The sequence below is a fragment of the Berghia stephanieae genome, chromosome 5 (genome assembly GCF_034508935.2).
Source record: "Berghia stephanieae isolate SIO BIC M18660-M18661 chromosome 5, UCSD_Bste_1.3, whole genome shotgun sequence".
NCBI lineage: Eukaryota > Metazoa > Mollusca > Gastropoda > Nudibranchia > Aeolidiidae > Berghia > Berghia stephanieae.
In genome coordinates, this window is record NC_088364.1 from 28,947,242 (window position 1) to 28,974,893 (window position 27,652).

At 33.5% G+C, this 27,652-nt stretch overlaps 1 protein-coding gene across 1 annotated transcript; it reads left to right on the forward strand.

The window, feature by feature from the left end:
* Positions 1 to 12: 12 nt before the first annotated feature.
* LOC144972715 (transducin beta-like protein 3) lies at positions 13 to 27,652 on the forward strand. Its single transcript, XM_078914264.1, has 23 exons — positions 13 to 221; positions 5,455 to 5,506; positions 6,161 to 6,256; positions 7,995 to 8,042; positions 8,356 to 8,433; positions 9,542 to 9,690; positions 10,750 to 10,920; positions 11,783 to 11,858; positions 12,243 to 12,333; positions 13,257 to 13,453; positions 13,990 to 14,184; positions 14,488 to 14,594; positions 16,149 to 16,356; positions 18,359 to 18,460; positions 19,276 to 19,344; positions 19,877 to 19,947; positions 21,859 to 22,015; positions 22,660 to 22,718; positions 23,287 to 23,390; positions 23,759 to 23,830; positions 24,265 to 24,423; positions 26,805 to 26,900; positions 27,564 to 27,652. The coding sequence occupies exons 1-22, from the start codon at positions 199 to 201 to the stop codon at positions 26,897 to 26,899; spliced, it is 2,379 nt and encodes a 792-aa protein (XP_078770390.1). The 5' UTR covers positions 13 to 198; the 3' UTR covers position 26,900; positions 27,564 to 27,652.

Genomic DNA, 27,652 nt, shown 5'->3' on the forward strand with positions numbered 1-27,652 from the left:
AAATTAGAAAGTAGAAAACGAAACTCCGTTTACACTGTTGCAGAATGACTTCCGGAAAACTTTGTTTACAATGATCTAACTTTTTGATGAACAGCCATGTGTTGTAATGTTCTCTGACTGTTCTGTGATGGTTATCGTATAAAAGCAAACTCTAAAAAGTTTATTTCACATGCTCATAGTTTGATTTATGGAGTAGCAATGAGTACAACTATAACAAAAAGGTAAGGGACCCCCTGTTAGACAGCGTGCTGTTGGCATTGACTTTGATAAAATTTTCAAACTCAAAATATCTTCTTTTCTTCTTCTTCATTCTCATTCTCTTCTTCTTCTTCTTCTTCTTCTTCTTCTTCTTCTTCTTCTTCTTCTTCTTCTTCTTCTTCTTCTTCTTCTTCTTCTTCTTCTTCTTCTTCTTCTTCTTCTTCTTCTTCTTCTTCTTCTTCTTCTTCTTCTTCTTCTTCTTCTTCTTCTTCTTCTTCTTCTTCTTCTTCTTCTTCTTCTTCTTCTTCTTCTTCTTCTTCTTCTTCTTCTTCTTCTTCTTCTTCTTCTTCTTCTTCTTCTTCTTCTTCTTCTTCTTCTTCTTCTTCTTCTTTCTTCTTTTCTTCTTCTTCTTCTTCTTCTTCTTCTTCTTCTTCTTCTTCTTCTTCTTCTCTTCTTCTTCTTCTTCTTCTTCTTCTTCTCTTCTTCTTCTTCTTCTTCTTCTTCTTCTTCTTCTTCTTCTTCTTCTTCTTCTTCTTCTTCTTCTTCTTCTTCTTCTTCTTCTTCTTCTTCTTCTTCTTCTTCTTCTTCTTCTTCTTCTTCTTCTTCTTCTTCTTCTTCTTCTTCTTCTTCTTCTTCTTCTTCTTCTTCTTCTTCTTCTTCTTCTTTTCTTCTTTTTCTTTTCTTCTTCTTCTTCTTCTTCTTTTCTTCTTCTTCCTAGGCACTTTGATAAAATTTTCAAACTCAAAATATCTTGATTTGACTCAGTCAGGGGGATGGGACTTGAAAAAACATATAATTTGATACCTTATTTGTTTCTCTACGACCTACGGTTCCAGAGTTATCTATATTTTTCTATAGAAATTTTTGTTCAATTTTACAGAGAGAATCTGTGATCTCTCCGCTGCCTCAAAACCAGCATCTCGCGGCGATCGGGAAATTTTGAGTTTTGCAGTCAACATGGCCCACTTATTGTTTTCAGTAATTTTGTTTCAATTAAAAAATAAATGGCAAGTGTTAGGTATCATTTTAATGGTCAGAAAATAAGCTTTATTTTCATATAAATCATTTTTATGGATGGAAAGTATGGATAAATGAAAAGGGGAAAAAATATGAGGTTTTTGTCCTAAAAAGTGGGGTTGATGGCGGAAAAAATAAAATAATGAGCGAGTGTATCAATTTTGATGAAATTTGGCAGAGATATTCTTCAATTAATTGTCTATAGATGTATGAAGTATAATTAAAATGTATCCATAATTTAAAAAGTTCTTATAATTCAAAAATTTATAAATTTTTATTACATAGGCTTTCTGAGAAATACAATCAGGAATTGAGAATGAAATACACCGTTAGAAAGCTTGTTTTGTGCCCTTTATAATGATACCAAAGTTAGTCACATAGGTTCACAAATAACGCCATGGTGACCAAAACAGTAAAGGGTCAAAAATAAAGTTCCAAAAAACGAGTTTCATCTTACAGTGAGCCTATCAGCGGCCACTGGACTGGAGTTATCAAAGTGCCTACTTCTTCTTCTTCTTCTTCTTCCTTTGATTGCCCACAATCAATTGGTTGATTATTATGGCAAATATGAAACTGCTTTCTAATCTCTCTCTATTCCTTGTTTATAATCGTTAGTCTAAAATCAATTTCCAGGGACATTCAGTAGGGGTCGTCAACGTTGGTCAGTGATGGTTTGTGTAAGGTCTACTAATACTAAGTTAACTAAGTATCTGCATTAGCAACTTGCCACAAAAGTAAAAGCATCAATTGTAGTGGCTTCGGTCACTTTTAGCGTCAAGCTGGTTCCAGTCCCTGACTGTACGCGGCAAGAAGGAAAAACCACGGTATTGTGTTCTGTGTGTTATGAGGCTGTATTGGTTGTTGTTAGTATGTTACCTCTTCTCTGTCTCAAAGGTGCTGGTATTAGTTTTTTCTTGATGACTGGGCATTCAGCGAGGTGGTGCTTGATCTTAAATAGCATTGTTAATCTTGCTGATTTTCTGCGGTGTTCTAATTTCGGCCACTGTTAATCTTGCTGATTTTCTGCGGTGTTCTAATTTCGGCCACTTTAGCTTTTCTAGCATGTCTGATACACTTGAGGTGTTGTGGTGTCTGTTCAGGACGTAGCGTGCAGCTTTTCTTTGCACTGATTCAATTTTTGAGATGTATTTTTGGGTGTGGGGGTCCCAAACAGTGGAAGCATATTCCAGAACAGGTCTTACAAATATTTTGTATGCCTTTTCCTTGATTTTCGAGGAGCTAATTTTTAGGTTACGCCTTAAAAATCCCAGTGTTTTGTTTCCCTTACTTGTGATCTTGTTAATATGCTCATCCCATGTTAGGTCTTTTTTCATGCTAACACCAAGATATTTTGCAACATTCACTGTCTCCAATGTATGTCCATGTAAGTGGTATTCACCTATTCAGTTATCGTGGGTGTTTTTGATCTTGTTATGGACATTGATTCGCACTTCGTTGGGTGGAACTTCATATCCCAGCTTTCTTCCCATATTTCTAGTTGATGCAGATCCGCTTGCAGTTTGTCATTGTCAGTGCTGTAGACTACAGTATCGTCTGCAAAGAGTCTGGCTGTTGTGGTTAGTGATTAAGTGGCAGGTCATTAATGTATGCCAAGAATAGACAGGGTCCTAAGACAGATCCCTGAGGGACACTCGATCTAACAGTAACAGGTACTTCAGTCGAGCGACATCCATTAACAATAACAGCTTGCTGGCGGTCATGTAGGAAGTTATTAATCCATGTTTGGGTTGTGGCCTGTATGCCGTAACGACAGATCTTGTGCATAAAGGCTGTGATTCACACGGTCAAAGGCTTTGGCAAAGTCCATGGTCAGGACGTCTGTATGGAGTCCCTTCTCCAGATTGGTTGTCAGCTCTTCCGTAAATTCCAGCAGTTGGGTTTCGCAAGATCGCAAACGTCTGAAACCGTGTTGGTATTCGGTTAGTACATTGTGTTGTTCAAAGTGGTTCATGATGTTGCTGACGATGATGTGCTCCAATTAGTTTGCAGATGATGCATGTCAAGGAGATGGGCCTATAATTTGCCGGGTCGTAGTGTTCTCCTTTCTTAAAAACAGGTGTTACATTGGCATTTCTCCAATCTGATGGTATTACACCTGAAGCCAAGGAGGACTTGAAGATGGCTGTGATGCCTGGGGCAAGTTCTGGAGCCAATTCTTTTAAGATGCGGGGGGATAGGTTGTCAGGACCACTGGCTTTGTGGGGGTTAAGTTTAAGTAGTAGTTTCATTACTCCTTCTGTGATGGTAATGTCATTCATTATAGTATAGGAGTGTTGGTGGTCTTCATTGATGTCTTGTTAAGAAACTCTGCATTTGAAAATTCTTTTCCCTCACTGAAGACAGATTGCAACTGTTTGTTAAGGATCTCTGCCTGCTCTTTGGGGTCTGAAATGAGATGTCCTTCCTTTTTTAGTGGTGCTATGCCAACATTATTAGATTTTTGTTTTTTTATATATGACCAAAATCTTTTATTATTTTGTGATTTATTTTCATTTTCATCGCTAAAGATGCCGTTGAGGTGAGACCAGTAACTACGTCTCATTTCGCGCTGTATTGTCTGCTTCAGGATGCGAATTTCTGTTGTTAGTTTTTCGTCACCAGACTTTTTCATTTTTCTGTACAGGCGATTCTTCTTTGCGATCATTCTTTTTAAATTTGATGTTATCCATGGCATGCTGGTCTTGCTTTTGATGGTCTTGTGAGGTATGAACTCCTTGACGGCTTCCAGTAATGCGTTTTTGAAGTTGCACCATAGGTCTTCAGTTGTGGACTTATATTCATTGGTGAGAGTATTGCAGCTGATATTTTTTGCAGAATTTCTTAAGTTTTCCCAGTTTGCCTTGGCGTAGAGGGGAATTTCTCTAATAGGTTGACCTTTTTTTGTTGTATTGAGGCTAAACTCGCAGTCTGGAATATCATGGTCTGAGAGGCCTGGAATGATTTCCACCCTTGGTATTAGTTGTGGTGAGTTGGTAAGAACTAAGTCTAGTGTATTTTCTCCCCTCGTGGGTTCATCGATTATCTTTTGTAGTCCATGGTCGTAAACAATATCCACGACGTTATGGTGTAGGTTTGGAAATGGGCATTTTTCTTTTAATTCCATAAAGTTCCAGTTCCATCCTGGGAAGTTGAAGTCTCCACCAATAAGGAGGTGCGCATTCTTCATCTGGGTTGCTCTTTGTAGGGTTATTTGGAGCCCAGCAAGACTATCGGTGTCAGCAACATTTGGTCTATAGAATGATGCAACATAGAGTGAGCGCCTTCCTTTTAGTTTTATGTGTGCCCATATTATTTCATAATCTTACACTTCCAGGTCTGGTACTTTGTAGCTGTCAATGTTGTTTCTAACCGCTATATCTGCTTATAATTATAATTTTGACCCAGTCAGGGGGATGGGATGGTCTTGAGAAAACATAAAATTTGATACCTTATTTGTGTCTCTACGACTAACGGTTCCAGAGTTATTAAGAAAAGAATTTTCTGTTGAAATTTGTTGTCAATTTTACAGAGAGAATCTGTGGTCTCACTGCTGCCTCAAAACCAGTATCTCGCGGCGATCGGGGAAGTTTGTTTTGCCTTTGCAGTGCAGTCAACATTATGGCCCACTTATTACTTAATTGTTTCGCTGTGATTATCCCCAGACACCTGTCTGGGGATAACGAAATTTCTTTATTTAGTAATGAAAATAAAACCAAACTATCTGCGATATTCCTCTTTATCCTTAATTGGGATTTTAATCCAGGACCTTCTAAACAAAAGTCAAACAACGTAACCACTACGTTACAGATCCACCCAATTTAATCATGTCTATTTAAAAGAAATTTTTAAAAAGTATGGATTATGCCACTTCTGTTGTGTTATTTTTTTTATGTAAATTGCATTTTAGCACAGAAAAGCAAGGTTTAATGATGTTTTCCTTGTTATAATTTTTTTAGTGACTGTTTTTTGTAACAAAACGCTGGAGCAATATTTAGTGTTATGTTAGGTGTCACTCAATCAGAGTGATATCTAGTGTTGTGTTAGGTTAGATAATAATGATGATGAAATTTTATATTCTTTCTTATTTGTCTGATTTGGTACATGTTTGTTTTAATATGGTGAAAGCCAAATTTGTTATTATATTTGATAATAACAAATTTGGCTTTAACCATTTTAATACAATCCAAATTATAGATGCTTATGGTCATGTAAAATGTTTTGTCATTTATGTCATTTCAGTCTAGGTGTGGTTGAGAAGTATTCGGCTTTCTACACAGGTGGACATATAGAGGTGATGTACAAAGCATCAATGACCCTATAATAGGGAAGAAAAGTGTGATGTCAAAAAACTGGTTCCTAATTCTTTGGAAATGCAAAACCACTCTTCCAGAAGACTGGATACATACCTTATGTAAATGATATTCTTGTTTCAGAGTCATGACTTCTTGTTTTCTAGTTTATATATGCTGGTCATCAATAAAGATCATCATCCTCGCTCTTTTACATCCCTTGATCCTAAGAATCTGCCTATACATCCCGCTACTGAAATGGTGATGGCAACTTATAATTCAAGATGTAACCTATTCATTATTAGTACTCCGAAGGACTGGTTACATCCACTCCCAAAGATTTAGGAGCCAAAAGAGTATAGGGTTTGATGTCACAACCTTTCTTCCCTGTTTTGTGTGTGTGTGTGTGTGAGTAGGATTTATTGCGACATTTACACAATACATTTGTAATTGCCTCCTTTTTTTTTTTTTTTTTTCATGTATACTACTAAAATCTATGATTTTTAAAACTGATTCTTTCATTAGTTTAAGATTCCTTCATGAGATTTTTCTTGACTTTTAATCTTATCCACTGATGTAATCACAGCCATGACCATCAAGTAACATACATTTTTCAAGCAGCAATTAATTAGAATTATTGTCTCTTTGAATTTCAGCTCTCAAAGGATGGGAGTAAACTCATATGCCAGTGTGGAAAAGTGATAAAAATAGTCTCCCTGAAAACAGGCCGTGTTTTGTCCACCATTGGGCAGGTAATCATAATTTTTTTAACAATTGTTTTATGATGTACTGGTTTGTTTTTAACATTGTAATTCCATATATGGAGTTTTTCCCATTTTTCCATGTTGCGTGGGAACCCTGTCTGGAGGGATATTTCAACTAGTACCATTCTTCTTGTTCTAATCTATATTTTCCTTATGTTGATGTTTCTGTTATATTTATATCTTTGCTCTACAACTCTCTGGGTCCAAAGCCGAACCATCACACACGACAAGAGTGGCCATATCCCAAAGACTTGTTTTGTTCCATTCCAGGACTTTAAGAATACTCAGTCCACCTGAAAAGCAAAGTACCCAGAATGCTTTGTCCCACGATAAACACAGGAGATAGTTATTGTCACCTTATTTTAAATTCAATGATAATAATAATTAAATGCAAATCTAACAAAAAAAATTAAAAATATTCCTCCTTTATTCATCCCATATGGAATGAGATTAGCGGAAGATTGGCGTCCCTTGATTGGACATCACCTTACAGAGAGAACTTCACTTTGGTTTTGAAGTGTCTCAAACCGCTTTCACTGGAAGCGAGGACGACAAGAGACGCATGCCAACATGACGTTCTCTCTCTAATAACTTTTCCGCCGGTGACGTCACAGACTATGGGTGATGTCCAATCAAGGGACGCTACTCTTCCGCTAATCTCATTCCCTATAGGGGAAATTTGTCTCAAGGGTCTATTCCAAGGGAAGACTTGAATAACCCAGGCATCAGTCGCAGTGCAGCTAGTATTTGAACTAGGACGAGGTGACTTGCTCAAGGCCAGGAAAACCAGGATTTGATTTGTCCAAAACCTTGGAAAAAAAACGGGAAATTTATTTTTAGAGAAAAAAAATGCCAGGAGGGTCATAAGTGATAAAGGATCACATTAATTTTGTTGAAGGCCTCAGCAAAGTTCAGGTTGACAAAGGTCTGATGTTGTCAGCCCAGCAAGGTAGAAAAAAAATACTTTAATCACTTTTAAGAGAGGATGAAAGAAATGGAACAGGTGAAGAAAGCTTTGAAAAGAAAGAATGTGGATGACAATATTCAGAAATTGAAAAGAAAGCCCTTGGAAACGATCTTGCATTTGTTTAAAAGGAACATGAAGAAGCATCCGAGGAAGCAGAAAAGTTAATGGACTTCACTCTCCTTGCTAAGGCAAATGTGCTGAGGGAAAGGCAAAGAATATCATGTGTAACATCCAAAATATCTCTTCTGACATTGAGGAGAGATGCAAATCTTTGACTGATTAACATTGAGATAGTTCTAGGTGGATTTATTTTTTTGTACATATTGTTTTATTGTTGTTAAATATCTTTTGGAATCAAGGAGTGGTTGGCAATGGACTATGACTGGGATAGGCATTAGGCAATATGAGGACTCCCAGATTATACCTTGTACTTTTTCGGTAAGCCGTGCACAACCTTGAAAACCGTGAAGAAAATAACCTTGAATTTTAAAAAGGTATAGGTGTGGAAACCCTGCTCCAGATCAGGCTGGTACATTGTGACTAGCCTGGGTGGAGAAGGAAGAAAAAGAATGCTGTGCTTCCCATAACAACTATTTGTTACGAAATGACTCATGTGTGTTGCAAGTGCTGTTTGACCTCATAAAACAAAATACAACCTCAAAAAATCAATTACGTCTTTACACTATTTTTCGAACCCATTCTTCCCATTTTAATTCATTAATTTATATAAAAGCCAGTTTTCATTTAAATTTCTTTCAGAATGAAGAAGAAGACATCACAAGATTTATTGTGACTAATGATGATGAGGTATTTGTTTTACTTTTAACTTTATAGTTATAATAGAATACGAATCAGAAAAAAAAAAAAGGAAGAAAATAAAGTTAATTAATTTATTATTATTATTATTATTATTATTATTATTATTATTATTATTATTATTATTATTATTATTAGTATTATTATTATTAGTATTATTATCATTGCTTTCAAATAAAATTCTTTATTAGGCAAATTGCTGAAGCTACTGTAAGTGGATCATTATTTATTTTGAAGCATAATATACATATATTTGTATTCATCAGATCTTTTACAAAAATATATATTTTTTAAACATCCTCAGTTCCTGATTCTTGCAACTCAAAATAATCTCTTCCGACAATGGAAATTGGATGATTGTACATTGGTTAAGACATGGAGAGTAAGAATTTTTTTTTTGTTAATCTTAGGATGTGGTGGAATATTTTAAGGAAAACTGAAATGTTCTGATGTCATTCTCAATTGTGTGAAAGCTTTCAATGCTTTTAATATTTGGTTGTGCAAAGATGTCTTTTGAAACAAATCTTGAAGAAAAATTCAAAGGGGCACTTTTTAACAAAAATTTTTTTTTTACGGAATTAAGTTTTTTACTTAAAGCCAAAAAATACCAAAGAAGAAAAAAAATTCCTCTTATTTCACGACACTTAATTTTGCTTTTTAATTGTAATGACTATATTTTAATAAAATGAAATATCAATCAAGACAGTTTCAGAATATTTGGGTAGACATAATTTGTTAGTCTTCTTTACAGTAGTGGGAATGTAGCATATTTTGGCAAGAAGCAACATTTTCAGGTTTGAAATATCCACAATATCTCGAGCAGCTGGCACCCGTGTATGTGAATTTTAGCTTGAAAAAAAAAAAATTTAGAAAATATTGGATTAAAAAAATTTTGTTATTATTTTTTGTTGTTGTTATAATTATGGCAATGTTCATGTATTTTTTGCCTTTTTGTTGTTGTTGTATTCCAGTTAGCCTGGATTTCATTCATATTTAAAAAAAATAAATTTGCACATAGTATTTTTGGCAATCGAATGTCAATTGTGAAAATTTTCTGTAGTTTTCAAACCTTTTAGTTGAGACCCCTCTTTTAAGTGAGAGATACGTTATGCTTTGTACACCATATTTGCTTTATATGTATTAGTTAAGTGAATGTTAGAATTTTGATATTATAATGATTAGTGTGTATCCATTTATGGAGATCTTGTATCAGTATCTTGATAGTTGTTTCAGACTAGTCACAAGGATATAATGCTTTGGATCTGTCTCACGTTTTTCTTGTGTGCTTATGAGTTATATCTAAATCTCTCGATTTCTCTTATCTTTCTTTTTACTGTTTCTGATATTACCTGAACGTATCAAAAGTGTTGTAAGACCTTTAAAAAGCAATAAAACGAAGTAAAGCAATTAATTCATTATTTTTTTTTAGAAAGAATGTTGTTGCGCCGAATGTCTTCATCTGAATTATTATAATATGGTCTCTTCAATAGTCAATTCATACTGCCCCTGTTACCACATTGGCCTTTGACACTACAGTAACACTCCTTGCCTCGGGAAGTGCTGATCACACCATTAAAATCTGGGACATTTTTAGAGGATTTTTCACTCACAATTTCAAAGGTCACACTGGTGTCGTAAAGTGAGTACAATTATTATTGTCTTTTTAATATCTATTTGATTATCAAACTCATGTTGTTGTTGTAGTTATTAAAATTATTATTATTATTATTATTATTATTATTATTATTAATATAACAGTACAACTTGGGTAGTGGTTATTGTGTGATTTATTGACAATGATCTATGTACTTTAAGTAGCATACCAGCAAACACGCAACTAAAAGCAAGTGAGAGACATGTGACTGACCGATCGACACGTTGATACGGTTAGGTCTAATGAGAAGTGAAAGGGTATCTGAAACTTGAAACTTGTGTTTTCCTATCACAGTGACTGTACATTACTTGTTTTTTGAAGTGCAGTTAGTGGTTGATTCAGCTGTCAGCTGCGGGGTAGTGATCGGTCATGAGTTAGTCATTTGTCTTGAAATGGGTGGAAAGAAGAGGAGAGGAGGATGATAAAATTTAACCATTGTATTGTTTCAACTGGCCTTTTGTTGTGAAGTAAATGTTAGAGGTTTAAATTAAGAACTAGAAGGGGGTTGAAAAGATGGAATTCACATTGTTGGCTGAAATAACTAAAAATGCATTCCTCGGTTTTTTATTTCCTTCTGTAATTGTAATACCTCCCTGCAAAATGCTAAATGAATACATGTGATGGGACTTGGCTACAACCATTGTAACCAAATTCCAAGGCACTAGAAATTACCCAGATATAGTGTTGGAAGTCAAATACATAATGTCAGGTACCACACAGTACACAATACACACTGATAAATGGTGTGTTTGTATTTATATTCGAGAGTTTTTATTTACCTCATAATCCAAATTAAGAACGTGTCTTTTATGTATTTATTTATATGTATATCTTTTACAAAAATGAGTCATCTGACATTCATTCAAAATTTTTAGTGAGTAATCCAAATCTTTTATAAAAGGAAGTGAATTTTAATAGCCATGATGTTTATATTAACAATATCACCTCTTTTTATAACATTTTCTGAACTAAAAAAACAAGCTGTTTAAAATCCTACTGCAGGCAATTACAAAAAAAAAACATCTGTTTGCTCTACAATACCAGACTGACTAAGTTCCACCCTGATCCAGAGAGGTTGCAGCTTGTCACAGCAGCTGAAGATTACACAGTCAAAGTATGGGACTTGAGAAAGAGTTCCTGCATCATCACAAGTCAGTGTCATGTCAGCTTGGTCACATCTGTAGCATTTGCCAACAATGGAGACACAATGTACAGGTGAATGAGGGAGCAGCTCTATTAAAAAAAACAAAAAACAAACAAAACAACAAAAAACTTTTATATCGGACAATATCCAATAGTCACGCTCAAAGCACTTTACAACGGGTCCCTAGCCTGTAGCAATACTTAACATGTAGGATGAGACACAATGGCTGTTAGGCATTTTTTTCTGACAAAGACAACGCTGTTAACAGCCAGGTACTCATTTTACACCTGAGTACGGTGAGAGTATATGAGTGAAGAGTCTTTCTGATGACTCAACTATGCACTGCTCAGATCGGGACTCAAACTCAGGACCTTCCAATCCAAAGGCAGTTGTCGTACCACTAGACCACATAGCCGCATAATAATGATGTTCAAATTTGAAGACGATAGTTATCCCATTACTTGATAATGCAACCACCCTTGACTGACTTCTCCCTGTTGTGTCTTGATAATGCACCCATTTACACCCAAAGCATCTAGGAAATGATGGTTACACTGTGAAACTCATTTACAGAGGGAAATCATGTTACAATGGTAAATTACTGCGTTTCCAGTGAATGAGCGATATTGAAACAGAAAGTATCATTTTACAGAATCTATAAATAATTTTTAAACACAGGCAGCTTCGAGAGCTATTTTCCTTTGCTTAGTAATATGAGGGCTCTTGATTTCGGTGACCTTATCAAGTATTGGAACATGGATAATACTTAATTGGGTTAGTAAGGTATTGAATATTTTATTCATGTTGTGAAATTTTGTTTTTATGATATTGGGCTCATTGTTTGCATGTCATTAAAAATGGTATTGTTTTATTTTAAATATTTTTTTTTCTATGTCATAGTTATTGTAATTGATATACATACTTTCCCTTCAGCGCTGGAAATGACAAAGTAGTTTGTTTGTGGAAGACAGACAAGTGGAAAGTGTTCAAAACAATACCCGTACTAGAGGTGAGGAATGTTTTACTATTTAATCATTTATCTGATTGTAATTACCTCATTGATGTTAAAATCATCTCTATCATTCTACAATCACCACTACAATATCATCCTTACTGCCACTACTATAACTAAAGCACATTGTTACTTCTACAACCACCACTACATCAAATAAACAAACTTGATCGTATATGTTGCACAATATTTACGAAACATGCATGGCATTGCATTGTCATATGATATCATCCCACATGGATTTGATTTTATATGGAGAAATTCCTATGTCATCTTTAAGATTCTTCTGAATGGTGTCTGAAATTCCTGCTAGACACATTTTGGTATCTCTTTTTCTTTATGATATCCACTTTTACATTTGCTTTTATTTATCCTTCACAGTATGTAAAGTCTGTGATTATCCCGTCAGAATTTCCAAGTCCGCTAGGTAGCAGCAAGGATGACCCAAGATTTATTACAGTTGCCTCCACTGGTATGTATTTATTCCGTGAAATTGAATAAAAGTCAGGATTCTGAGATATTTTAAGAAAGATAATTCAGTGTTAATCACATTGTTTTTTCGTTGCAAATCAAGCTTTGTTTTTTGGTTTTTTTTTTTTTTGTGTGTTTATTTAATTTAAAAAAACAAAACAAATAACCTATTTCAATTTCAAATTAATTGTCAATATGCCTTTTGTTTTTAATTATTATTCCGCTGAATAGGGTGAATTATTATGTTATCTCTCGTTACATACATTGACTAAAGAAAGAAGACTAGCTAATTCAGCTAAACCAACTTACATTTAGTGCTTCTTTATCTCCTGATTGAAAACTACAAAACGGGTCACAACCACATCACCATTTTAAATACAAACTTATTAAGCATGAGGAGTGACATCTTGATTAGGATGAGAATTTCAATTCTTTTTTTTTTGTTTGTTTTAAGATTAAATAATTGAATTATAAAATATTATAAAGACTCGGGACAACTATGACTTTAAGCAAATTTAATGTGCCATTAACATTTACTGGAGATACAATGAAAGGCTGGGTGCATTATACTCAACTTATAATTTTCACAGGAAAAGTCCATCCAGTACAATTCTTCAAAATATCTGTGAGAGGATTTTAAAAATTCAATGTGCAGCCCCTTCTTTGAATTTATTTTTAAAAAATTGATTTAGATTATGTACCTACTCTGTGTTATGTCCATTGGAATTTTAAAAATATATATAAATGATATTAATCAAGAAAGCTCAGAATCATCGATGGCTAATGTATATTCAGACAAATATTAGCAGAATCCCCCTATGTGCAAAACAAAGTAAATTTTTAAGTCGTAAATCATTGTGATTAATTATTAAAATGTACAGTTTGTCTTATAGTTTTTATTTATTTTTGTAATTTTCCCTCAAGGACATGTGCGAGTGGTCAATGCATCAAGTGGAGCCAGAGAATATTCAAAAAGTTGTCGTCTCAGTGACAGCAGGAGTAATAAGGATATAGATTACATTACACAGGCAGTAGATGTTCCGAGTTCAGATGGAATAGTATTCACCACACATGACCAGAATATTGTTGTGTTGAATAAAGATCTCAAACAAGAAACACAGGTATGTGAATGAAAGTGGCATTTTTTTTTTCTAGCAATTCTATTTATGTAAAAGATTATCACAGTGAGTTAATTTTTCTTCCATGACAAACTTAAAAATTGAAAAACACATTTTGCCAAACATTTCATATAGACTTTATTTCTTATGATTTGAGTTATCTGAAATGTGCTTTATGTATATATATATTTATCATCAGACTTATGTTGTGGTTTCTAGTTTCAGAGTAATTTTCTTTTCATGCTTTATGCTTAAAACTTCAATGATATTCAGCTGTAGTTATACAATATTTGTTTTCCTCCTTCGCATTCATATATGATACATGAATATGTTTTCCCTTATCTGTTATCCAACTTTAGTTATATATATTTATCATCAGACTTATGTTGTGGTTTCTAGTTTCAGAGTAATTTTCTTTTCATGCTTTATGCTTAAAACTTCAATGATACTCAGCTGTAGTTATACAATATTTGTTTTCCTCCTTCGCATTCATATATGATACATGAATATGTTTTCCCTTATCTGTTATCCAACTTTAGTTATCTGGTCACTTAGATGAAATTTTGGCCTGTCGTTTTTTGGGTGAGGAGGACTCCCACATAGCAGTGGCCAGCAATACTGATCTACTCACAGTCTACAAAAGAGATACTTGGGAGTGTCAGTTCCTGCAAGGTCATTCTGACATCATCACATCGCTGGATGTGTGCAATAATTTCATTGTCTCGTCTTCAAAGGTAATGAGTCATTTATTCCTCTTGTTTCTGTGTATGTCCTCATGTTAATTCACACTTAGATTAACTGTTATACAAAGTGCATAATATTGTTATTATTATTTTTTATCATTGTTCTTACCTGTAGTCATGTTTTGAAAATTGCACCTGTGAATTCAGTTGAGGTCTGTTTCTTTTTTTTTTTCTTTTTCATGATAATTTATGTTGTAATGTACGGTTTGTGAAGCATTTTTACAATTCTAATGTAAGATTTTGTTATTTTAGATGCCTCTTTAGTATTGAAATATATTATTGTTGTGTACTCAGGATTCTACCATTCGGATTTGGCAACTATGTGAGAGCACTGGCTCTGTCACATGTATAGGACAAGGTCAAGGTCATACACAGTCTGTTCAAGCTGTAGCAATAGCAAAGTGAGTCCATTATTTTAGGGAAGACTTTAGTGGTCACTAGGATAAATTATCTTCCAAAGTAAATGGCAAATCTAGAGGTTACTACATTATGAAATACTAACCAGGGCTTAAATACATAACAATTTTGAAGAAATTACCTCAAAAAGATATCCGTGCGTTTGAAATGAAGTCAAATGAACCATGGGCCAGGCAGTTGAGCTATATAACTTCTCGTCATTCAAACTTGATAGATATCTCTCTGCTTTCTTTGTTTTTTTTTGTTGTTTTTTTTGAGAAATACATTTTGTTTATGGAACAACACCTATTGACAGTCAGTTATTGCACGGTGTTAAAAGGCAGGTGCGGTCCCTGGGTTTCCCCTTAAAGCTTGGAAATGTTGGCCTACTTGACTGGAGGGTGTTATTTTGATCCACACTCTTGCTATCTCTTCTATCACTTACCATTTCCATGAAGTCTGTGACCCTGTTCTGAAATGAGTGTTTTTTTTGTTTTTTTAATGAGAGGATAAATTTATCCTTTTAGGGGAGATAACATTTTTCCTATCGTAAATCATTTCTCATTATAATATTATTTAAATGTTTGGTTTGAAAACTAATTTCATTTTGTAAACATTTGAGTTTGACCCTTTAACAGAGATGTTGTGGCACATTTGTTTTAAACAGGACATAAAGATAGTTGAGCGGGTAGTTGGATGGGAGCATCACCCTTGAATCATATACCTATGATGTTCGCATGGGTGTACGATCCGATAGTGATGTCGTTTCTTCTTCTCTTTACTAGCCTATCCTGCTTCTTTGGTTTGTGATTGTATTTTTGACAGGGGATATTTTTTTTCTGTAAATCTTCTGCCTGTTTGTTCTTGGTTACTTATAATTTAGCTTATGATATCTTTAGGTTATGAATTTGATTTACATTTGTACTATTTTTGTTAGATTGCTTGTTTTTTTGTTTCAGCGGTCTCTCATATAACCTCAATTGTGTTGGAAGAGACCTAAAGCAACAAACAAACAAACAAAAAAAAAGATAGTTGCTCTTTAATCCACTTTATGATCTCTGTTGAAAGGGTCATACTTTTTCCCTTCAGGAAGAATAGTTAATTGTAATTAGTAAAGACGCTATATCTACAGCAGTTGAGTTAAAAAATTATTTGAATTATAGATTCTGCTTTTATTATGATTATGTAAAATATGTTGAAAATTTTAATGAAGAGGTGGGGGATTGGGGCTCAGCGGTACAGTCTTTTGCTTCATGCCGGAAAGGTACCGAGTTCGATCACCGCCACTGCGCTGTGTGGTTGAGTAAGTCACCTTACTTAAGCTCAATTTGTGGCGCTTCAATGCGGCTGATGTCTGGGTTTTAGAGAAAAATTTTCCAATGGGATGAATAAAGGGAATTTTATTTATTTATTTATTTTAATCCTGATGAGACATATCGAATAGGGAAAACAAAAAATCATTAAGATGTTGGGTTTTTCATGGTGTGTGATTTTTATATTTTTCTTGTTTTAAAACGATGAAAGAATGAAATGTTTACTTTTTCCTCTTCCATTTTCAGAACCGGTTCCCGACCAGGTTTTGTTCTATCTGGTGGAAGTGATTTGACCCTCAAATTATGGGGATTCCCTTCAGAATCTGAAAGCGAGTCAGTCACAACTCTGAGGGTGTCTGCCACTCAGCATGCACATGACAAAGACATCAACTGTATTTGTGTGGCCCCAAATGACGTGATAATTGCCACGGGATCCCAAGACAAGACTGCTAAGGTTAATTATTATACAATGAAAATGAGTTAATTCAAAGATATCTTTTTTACCTCGTGTTCTCTTTGTCAATAGTTCCTCTTCTTCTGCTTTCGCCTTATCCTGCATAATGAATGCCACATCTCCATGCATCTCGGTTCAGAGCATCATCTTCCTCCAGGCCCAGTTCTTTCATATCATCCTTTACATTATCCAACCATCTAGTCTTTGGGCATCCCTTTTTCCTCTTTTCCCGCTAATTGTAAGTCCAACACTGTCTTTCCCACGTACTCCCTCTCTTGTCTCTTTATATGTCTGAACCATTTCAATCTATCTTCTCTCATCAGGTGCTAATTCTCATGGAATGCTTTAGTGAAAGGAATTGTCCCCTATGTACTATGGCCAATTTAAGTTTAGCTTTTAAAATCATTCACATGTCCAAGACCACTCTGCTCATGCTGAAATGCAATACTGTCTGATGCCCTAATTATTTTATGTCAGTATTCCAGTTCAAGGTGTGTCATTTTCACTTAACTACATTAAGTCCAAACAGACAATCAATTCCATTGCATTTCGGTTGACTGGATTTTTCTGTCTTTACTTTTATTTTATTTCTTCTCTTACCATGATAAGATCAGCATTTATGTTACATGTGGTTTGTCTGTTATGATGGAGGCTTAGATTTAAGGCTGTGGGTGAGACACCTCTTAGAAGGGTTTCCCATAGATCATAGATAAAAAGCCAGACAAAGCTGCCTTATCTACCGCCTTGGCTTGGTAATCTGGAGGATAAAAAGCCATAAGCATATCAAGACAGACAGTCAGGAAGTTGTATGGTTGAAGGGGGTAGTGTGGCACAGTGGTATGGCCTTTGTTTCGTACATTGGATGTGCTGTGTTTTTGTCCCACCTTTCATGCTGCGTGTCCTTGAGCCTCATCCTGTCTTTAGGCCCGAATTTTCAGTATTCCTTTAAAGTATATGACCAATTTTCCCAAGGGGGTGAATAAAGCTGATTTCATTTTATCATAGACTTAAAAAAGAGAAAATACTGGAACATGTCCGCATTGAAGGCTTTTTTTTGCCCTCCAAATCCTATAAGTATGAAAATTTGCACCCAAGATAGTTTTGAAATAAGTGCTCCCATTTAACAGGCAAATCAAATTTTTTAAAGATTTAAGATTTAATAATTTGCAATTTCACACCTACTTTTTCCAAGGCCAATTTAGACAAACGTAATAAGTATAATCTGCGACATCATAACCCTCGCCTTCCTAGCCATTTTCAGAATTTTCCCCAAAACTTCACACCCACACAACACAAAAATAGATTTTTCTTATTCAAACAGTAAGCAACAAGTACATTTCATTCAAAAAAGATATCAATACGTTCGAAATAATAATTTTGTTCAGCAAATTGAGATCTACATTTTTTATAGCCATAACAAAACTTTTTCTTTATATTTTGTGATATAATCAGAATTTAACTCAGCACTCAAGTGGTAAAGGATTTACATGAATTTTATATAAATTATATAATAAATCAATAAGAATCTTTCCTCTAAGTCATAGATAAAGAGTTGAAAAAGTTTACTAATTTCAGTATGTAAAACGCATTTTTTAATAGTTTATGTAAAGTGCAAATAGGAACAGTTTAAAAAATCCTAACTCAGATTACAAGGCTACACCAATCACCTATAATATAGCATTTATTTTCCTTCTTTTTTTTCTTCTTTAACTCAACCCTCTATTCTGCAGATGACAAATTACATCTTATGATTTAATCCGACATGTGCCGCAAGCGTCGTAAAACTCTTTTTAAAAAAACAGTTGAATTCTATTTATTTTATTTTTTTGTACGGTCTGAAATTTTATCTCTTATTTATAAATACCCTGGATACAAGGAATGATTTCAGTCATTTCCCTATGGAGATACTCTACATAGTCAATTTAATTCAATCACTGCTGAAATCATTGGATAACAAATCCCCAATTAACTTTCATTTCCATTGTTTTCTTCACCATTTCAGTTATGGGCGGTTGGTAAAGGTTTCCTATCCATGACTTTATTGGCTGTCCTCAGAGGTCACAGAAGAGGCATCTGGGATGTAAAGTTTTCTCCCGTTGACCAGGTAAGATTAAAAAACACTTATATCTATAAGTGCTGAATCTTTTCGTTGCATGGAAAGAAATGCTGGTGAGGTAATAGTTATTTAATTTTTTTAATAAATGCATATTAGGCTTTGACAATGTTCGTCACAAAAAGTTATTACCAGTTTCTCTGGGGTGATTAAAATACAATAAACCAGTTGGTACAGTACTCGCTGGATTCTAGCTTGCTCTTAGGAGAAATCAAAGAGCGTGCTAGAATACAAATGTGCCGAAATCCAATGCTCATGGGAGGTCACCCAGCTCCAGTGTGCGTATTGTAGAGCATGCTAGAATCCAGCGAGCACTGTACTTTGTCCACATTTTGAATTACTTTTTCTGCTAATCCTTTGGTGCAGTCTCATAGTTTAGGGATCTTTTGTCATTATTCACGTTAAAGAGATGTGAAAACTAGGTGATTTCCACAATGCTTCATTTAGTTGTCTTTTCATACCATGTCGACTTTACAAAAATGTTTTGTCACAGTTTCCTATGTTGATAGGATGTGAAGAACAATTAAAATTCACCCTGTGTTATTAAGGTCTTATGGTCCTTATCTTTTTATTTTTAAGAAAACAACCACATTTTGGTCTGTTGTTTTATTTCATCAAATTTTTTCTCATATCTTAAGTTAATTTTTTACATGATATATTGCCATAGGTGTTAAAGTAAAAGCTACATTGACTACCTTTGTTATTTTGAAGGTTTTTAGACAAATGTACATGAAGCATATCAATTATAATTCTTAGTTTAAATGGTGAGTATCAGTTTTATCATTTATTATTCCACAAAATTTCAGCTTGTGGCCACTGCTTCTGGAGATGGATTCATAAAATTGTGGAGTGTCACAGATTATTCATGTGTCAGGGTGAGTTTAAAGATTATTACACTTACTGATCTGCCGCAGGAGGGGAGAGGGGTGCTTTTCCACTTCTACTGTTTATGAGGTGTGATCAGATTTTAGATTATGCACCAATAGAGGAGAAGAGAGATTTATTTTGTCACTGTTTGGCTGATCTGATTCTGGGTCGAACATCTCATCTAATGCGTTAAAGATTATGATTTATATGTAACTGTGGTGAGAATCTTGCATTCTGGGTTGAATCAAATTTAAAAAAACAAAAACGTTTTTGTTTTTCTGATTTTTATAGTATAATATTACATGGTTGAAAAAAGTTAATAGGAGAAATAATGCTGCTCAGTATTCGCTCTTATTTTCTTATAATCATTGATATTGTAATTAAGACAAATTTGAAGATGTTTACAAGGATTCATATATCTCTGAACAGTAGAATGATTGATCTTTTGAGAAATCAATTCTGTTTTCTTTTTAATTGCTTTAAGCTTGATCAGATCTACAGAATTGCAATCTTACAATTTTACCTCTTCTACTTCTGCAGACACTGGAAGGGCATGACCATTCTGTATTATCCATTTCATTTTTTAACCAAGGACGTCAGTTGTATTCAAGGTAACATCAAGATTTAACAATGGATTGCTCTTTTCTAATATCGACTTTTCTGTCAATGGAGAGTTGAAATTTAATGTTTTAACAGATTAAATGTCACATATTTTAAGAGAATAAGTCGGAATTTGAGTGAATACATATGATTATGAAGCATTTTATAAGTATTTGTCAGAATTGTCTTACTATTGCTATTTCAATTGTCCTTATATCAGGAATGGGGGTCCTGATGGCTCAGTTTGTAGAGCACTTGCTTCACACGTAAAGGGACCAAGATCGATCCCGGGTGCAGTCAAGATTTTTATCTGACCTTCCTGTCTATCCAGTCTATGATATTCCTGTCTATGATTGGGTAGCTGATTCTGTCAGAGCTAGCAGAAAGTACTTTCTTAGGACATTGGTTTATGCAAACTTTTCGTATAGAACATCATCTAGCATTTAAAATGCATACTATTGAATTTGTAGTGGTTATGAGCAAAGTGTGAAATTGCCAGGAATCTATGTAGATTCCCCAATTAAAATTCAACGTCCACATAAAAGAAATTCGTTGTAAAGCCTCTCAACAATTGAATGTTCGAAATAAATTGGTGAACTGTCTATCTTTCATGCATTCATTATTTCAAATTTCAATTTTTTTCCAATGACATGGCACTTCTGCTCCAAAGCAAACACAGATAAAATAGAAGAAAAAAATCCAAGAAAGTGCCTTTTGATTTATTTACAATGACCACAGTAGCTTTCATGACAACCTATTTTAAAAAAGCCCAAGTCCCCACATTAGAAATCAAAAGAATACGCACAGTGGCAACAGAAAGTTTTAAAATCCTTTATAATTTGTCCCCTCCAATCCTCTATAACTTTCAAAGAAATAAAATATAACTTGAGGCATACAAACAGTGTCGCTATTCCAAAAACCAAAACTACCTTTTTCTGAAAGCAGTCTTTTAAATAAGCGCTGCAGTGTTGTGGAACAGTTTGCCAGAACACACAAGAGAGAAATGTTCTTTTTTATCCAATTCAGAAACCGTATATCTTTGTAGGATGGTGAAATATGTAAATGTTTTGGCTGCAGCTTTTCTTAATCCAGAGCTTTTTTTTTAGTGGGTCTTTGAATTTTAAGTTTTAATTTCCATATTTTAAACTAAGAATATTGATTTTTATTTTAATTTCTAAAGGGAGTAAAAAGAATCAGAGCGATAGGAGAGTGCATGATGTATGTGTTATATTTACCTAGAATTATGTATAGAATCAGTTTAGATGTTTGAGATAAATCAGAAAGATCTAATATTTGTCTATATTTTTTCCCATCTAATTTCTTATCTGATATTACTATTACACCCAATGTATTCTGAGTAATGTGCACAATATTTCTGACAGTAAAGAAATTTTTGAATTGAATTGAAATGACGACATGCTTAAGACAATGCATTTTTTCATCTCAATTTTCTCAACTGCAATTACCATTTATGTCCATTTCAACATTTTCTGTAGAAAAAGTTTATAAAAATTGGAAAAGTATGCAAATGTTGCTGTCAAATGTGCCTTTCGTAACTTGCTGATCGCATTAAATATGCACCTACTTAACTATTAATCTTTCCCTTCAGAGAAAATGGGCCAATGCCTCTTAAACCCTACGAAAGCCTCAAACCTGTCCAAAACGTAGCTGATATTTGATGTGCAGTTCACAATGAATACAATAACACAAACTGTGACTGTTTTAAACGATTATTTAATTTAACAGAGGGTCTTAATGGTTTGTGAAATATATAAATTAGTTTTTAATGGTGAATTTTTAAACATTCTCATAATGTTTTGTATTTTATTTGTGCGAATTACAAATTCATGTTATCATATGAATATGACTTTTGTAATTTAAGGTTTCTGTTACTTTTTTTTTTTAATGGTAATTAAACACAGTGGTTCAAATGGTCTTCTCAAATTATGGTTGATTAAGACAAGTGAGTGCATAAAGACATTTGATGAACATGAGTTGAAAGTGTGGGCATCTGACATTTCAAGCAAAGAGAACTTCTTCCTTTCTGGTGGTGCCGACTCTACTCTCATCTTGTGGAAGGTAGGTCAAAAAATTACAATATATATTACTCTTTCTTATTATTTCCATGAAGTTAAGGTAGAAAAAAAATTAACTATACTGCAATTTCATTGCATAGATTTTAATTTATAGTTCTCTTAATGTTATAATTTTTAATGTTTAAGTGGTATTTCATAGCCTTGAGGATTAAAAAGACATTGACTGTAGCTTTTGCTGAAACAAAATATATCGCAAATTATTATATCTGTTTTAAACTCAGCTATCCAATGATTGCTGGGTGGGCATGGGTGAAGGGCAGCTTTATCGAGTCCATTTAAGTTTGAATCAAGTGCACTAAAGATTGAGCAAATGGCCCAAAATAATTATAGAACATTTATATAATTCATGTATCATGTTCTTTGCTTTGTAATATAACTTTTAAAAAACTTTTTGGTTCATTTCAAGCAGATTAAACTTGCTGTTTTACCAACATGCATACCTCTTATATGAATAAAATCGGATTTTACAGAACTACGATTCAACAAACACATTTTTTTTTCTTTCAATATTTGATTTTTATATATGGAAATCAATTAAATGGAGTACAATGCAATTTTACAATCAACCTGTTACCAGCAACAAAATTATTCTTGAAAATATAATTTGATTTATGGTCTTTACTTAAGGATGTGACAGAGGAAGAGGAGATGGAGATACAAGAAGGACGTAATAAGCAAATTTTACAGTGAGTGAAATTAACTGCTTGTTTTTTTCGCCTATTCATACCATTTAAATTTGATTAAAAGTAAAGACTTTCCTTCTTTGCCCATTAATGCTCAACGTAAAGTTATTTATTTTTTAAATTATTATTATTATTATTATTATTATTTTGCTTTAGTGTTTTATAATGCTCAACGTAAAGTTATTTATTTTTTGTTTTTGGATTATTACTATTATTATTATTATTATTATTATTATTATTATTATTATAATTTATTATATTATTATTATTATTATTATTATTATTATTATTATTATTATTATTATTATTATTTTTTATTATTAATATTTTTTATTATTATTATTATTATTATTATTATTATTATTATTATTATTATTATTATTATTATTATTATTATTATTATTATTATTATTTTGCTTTAGTGTTTTATAATGTAAATTTATTTTGCATTTTAGATGTTAAGGAAATCAGCATCCAACATAATGTTTTATATTTGTAAATGTGGTGAAGCTGTTACTTTGAATGAGAGCAAACCTAGATAATGTCCGTAATATATTTTGGTCTCCTACAGAGAACAAGTGATGTCAAATCTGTTGGCAGATAAGAAATATATACGTGCTTTGGCTTTAGCCATTTCATTGAACAGACCTTTCCATGCTTTGAATATTATAAGAGGTATGTTTTTAAAATTTCCATTTGTTTAATTTAATGAAGGTTACTATCCCTTTATTGATTAGAGAGATGCTTTTATGAAACAAAACATAAATCAAACTGGAATAAATCAACTTCCATTATCTGCAATTATATTAATTATATTAAGTAGCTACAATATTTATGATATCATTTATTTTAAATCATTTATTATACAATGCATATATTTATTTTCTGTAAACAAAAAAGAATGTTGTTGCATATTTTTGGGTTTTTAGTTTATATTGCTGTATGGTTGAAGGTTGAATACTGTTGAACCAATACTTTAAATGATGGAAATCTTCGGTAATGAAATTTAGATCAATTTTTTCAATATGTTTTTCTCTTTATAGAGGTGATCAAACTGGAGGATGGAGATTCACAGTTGGAAAAATTGATCAAGAAACTGCGCATGGACCAGATTGGTGAGCAATTAATATAAAATCATTGGCTTTATGATAAATAGTATTTTAGTCATTGTCATTTGATATACATTTTATTAGAGAGTATTTACATGAATCATGTACCATGTTCTTAAATTTGTTAGATAACTTATGTTATTTCAAATAGATTACATTTTCTCAGGAAAGTTAAGATAAATAGTATTTTAGATCTTTAAGTCATTGTCATTAGAAAAGTAATACTCACGTGGATCATTATATATTATCCACTACTTGATTTACCCAGTAGGTTATAAATATCCCAATTCTTTTGAAATAGAATGCCCATGCCCAAGGAGTAACCACCCATGATTTATCAGTGTATAATTTTTTTGTTTTATATATGTTTTCTATCCAAAACTATTTCTCTGTAAATTTGAAATTATAATAATTTTTTTAATTTGCTCTTTTTTAAACAGCTTCGTTACTGAAGTTTTCTGTTGAGTGGAATACAAACAGTCGCAACTTCTACCCAGCCCAAGTGTTGCTGAATCTGGTCCTGAAAAACTATTTACCATCAGAACTCATCAAATTGCCTGGCATGCAGGAGGTCCTCGAAGGATTTATTGTTTACACAGGTACACAATGTCATTACATAACTCAAGGATAACCTGAATCTCTTTACTATTCAGGCCATTTAAGTTTTATTTTCTAACCATTACAACAAAATGGGTCAGTATATTTTGATCACAATATACTTATTACTTATAATATGATTAAGGAGCATGTAGTGAAGAATTATCGAAAAGGTAAACTATACTTTTCTGATAATGATTTTAAGTATAAACAGTTTGTAGTGCTCCCATAGTTGGCAGTGAGGTAGATACTGCGTCTTCTATCCCCTTATATCTGTTTTCCAACATGCTTTCTGTCTTTGTCTTGGAATGAGATTACTTGGTTTTGTACTGGTCCTGGCTGGGAGGGAAACAGTCAAATGCATAGTTATTGTTTTGGGAGATGATATTTTTTTTCCCTTGTAAATCATCTCTCTGTTATGTATTATTATGTTTGTTATTTTAAATGTATAATGTAAGCATTTGAGTGTGTTCCTCTTGTTGGATTTTGTGCTTGTGTCCGGATGAGTCTTATACTTATAGGTGATCTCAAACTAAATACATTGGTGGTATGCTCTTGGAATCTACATCTGATCCCTATTTGTTCCCAGTTCCTCTTTGTCTTACTTTCTCTTGGCTGCTTTAATTGTAATTCTAGAACTTTTTACTATCCCATTTTCTTCCTGTTTACTGGCGCTGATATAACCTAAATGTGTTGCAAGCGCCGTAAAACCCCTAAAAACAAACAAACAACAGTTTAAGTGAAAATTGACTTTTGATCACTCAATTTGGCTTGCAGTTTTTAAAAAGATTCAGGCATTACAATGCCTTATATAAGTGAATCTAAAACTGATTCATTCCACACAAAAAATAGGCCAATGGTGCAATCTTTTTGTTATTGGAATTTTCTTTTAAATGATCAAAACTTGAATTCTTATTCCAATTTTTAAAACTAAATTATCAAGTTGTTTTTTTTTTTTTTTTTAAACATATGAGTACAAGGCAATTTTATTAATTATGATATTAATTTTATTTCTGCCATCCACCAACCAATAATCGTCTTATAACAAATAATATTTTAGAATAGCATCATATTTTGTTTCATGCAAGATTTGGTAATGATTTTCATGCCTGTCTCACTATTCTCAGACTTTTAAATTCACATTCCTCTCTGAAACAAATACAACTCTAGAAGTTGTCACTGCAACATATCCATCAAAACCCATTTTAATTAATACAGGGTCCCCACTGGGTCGTGAAATCGGGGAAAAAGTCGGGAATTTTGTGATGGGTCGTGAAGTCGGGAAAATGTCGGGAATTTTGTGATGGGTTGGGAAGTCGGGGAAAAACAAAATATCTTTTAAAAATTTTGTTGTATGGGAAAAAAAAAAGATCTAGTCTAATTTTAACTTTTTGGCCTTAAAAAGGCCAAACTGGCAACCCTGGCTATTCGACGAAGGGAGGTAACTCCGGCCCGTCAATTCTTAGTCAGCCAAGGCCATAGTCGGTGCTGCGCATGCTTAACACTTTGTTTATTTCTTTTCCTTCCTTCCGCTGCATTACTTTCGACTTTCATTCATTCAATTTATTTAAGTCATGTGGATTAGGCAGTAGAAGGTATAAAGCTTATTTGGAGGAGAAGAAAAAGCAGTGGAGAAAAAAGTGGGAAAAGAAAACTAGCGGAAGAGGAAGTTGTTGGGCTGAAAAAAAGGAAAGTTGAGTTGACAGAGAATGCTGATTTTTTAGGAAAGAAAGTGAAAAACAATCAGACAAGGATGATGAAGTGACAGGGATGGAGCAATTAGCTTTATTCACCAGTGCAAATGCTCTGAGAAATGCAGCCATAGAGAAGGAAGAGGAGTTGGCCTCCGTTTCTAAGAAACTTGAGGAGAAGGAGGCCACCTTGAAATTGTTGTATAGGAAGGACAGTGTATTATAATTAATTGAACAATGAAAATATTGGACCTCTCTATTATTGGAAATGTGGCGGAGTACTATTGCATGGTTGATAAATCATGAAGAGAAAGCATAATTGAATCAACTGATGGCAAGGAATCTAGGGGTAAGATGTCTGTAATGGTTAATAAATATCTAGTATAATCATCTGTTCTTTGAAGGCTACACTAGTAAATGTACATGTGCACTAATTTAAAGAAGTAATGATATTTTATTATTGATAAATGGCTTTTTTAAAAATCATTCTTGACGCATGGCGGAATAATTTTCCACCGCGCGATGGGGTCTTGAAAAAAAAATCAAAGATTTGATGGGGACCCTGTTAATAACATTTTAAACTAGGAACCATTTGACCTAATGTTTGTCAACAATTTATCTTTAACATTTCAATGTAGTACCCGTAATTATTGTATTTTTATCTACAATTTTAATATCTATTATCTCTTCAGATCGTCACCTACAGAGATTGAATGGCTTATTGATAGACAGCCACTTTGGAGAATATTGCTATAGTTGCATGAAGAAAACAGTACCCGAATTATGAGGTGGGTAGTTTCCAAAGAGATATTTCAGACAACTTAGAAGGAATGCATACCTGCATGTCCTTCCACATTGAGTGAGTAGTCCCTCAGCGCTATCAAGCCCATGGAGCCAAAGTTATCCTGGTTTCAATAGCATGAAATGGAAAATAGCAATTGCTTGCTACCCTTTGGATAGGAGGCTAGTCTATCGCAAAGTGTTGCCAACATAACACTTACCCTCCAAAACCTGTCTAAAGAGAATAGAACTAGAGCTGTCAATTCAGTGGAAGTGGGTGCTTTCGAAAGGAACCCAACTTTATTGTTGCTAGTTAATTAATGTTCTTTGTATTTGAACTAAATTATTGTATTAATTTTTTTGCCTGTATTGGCAATTACTTAAATTTGCTATTCAAACCATTCTTCAGAAAATAAAACTGGAACAGTCGTTTTGTTATAGATTTTAATAATTAAGTATTTGCTGTCCATCCCTCCTCACACACACCATTTTGTTTTAATGAAATGTCGAAATGGTTTTGCATTTTCAATTCTACATGTGATATGGCTTACACGGAAATGGCCATTATCATCTCAGTTGACTTTTAAAATTTGTTTCAATGTATATTGACTGAGGTTTAATTTGTCATGCAGCAATGTTTTCATAGTCATCATTTCCCTTTTATATTCCAGAACTAGACGTTTCTATTTACAAGTAACAAGACAAGAATGAAATCTCTTGTTGTGTTGAAATTTTATTCAAATAAATGAATAATGTCATA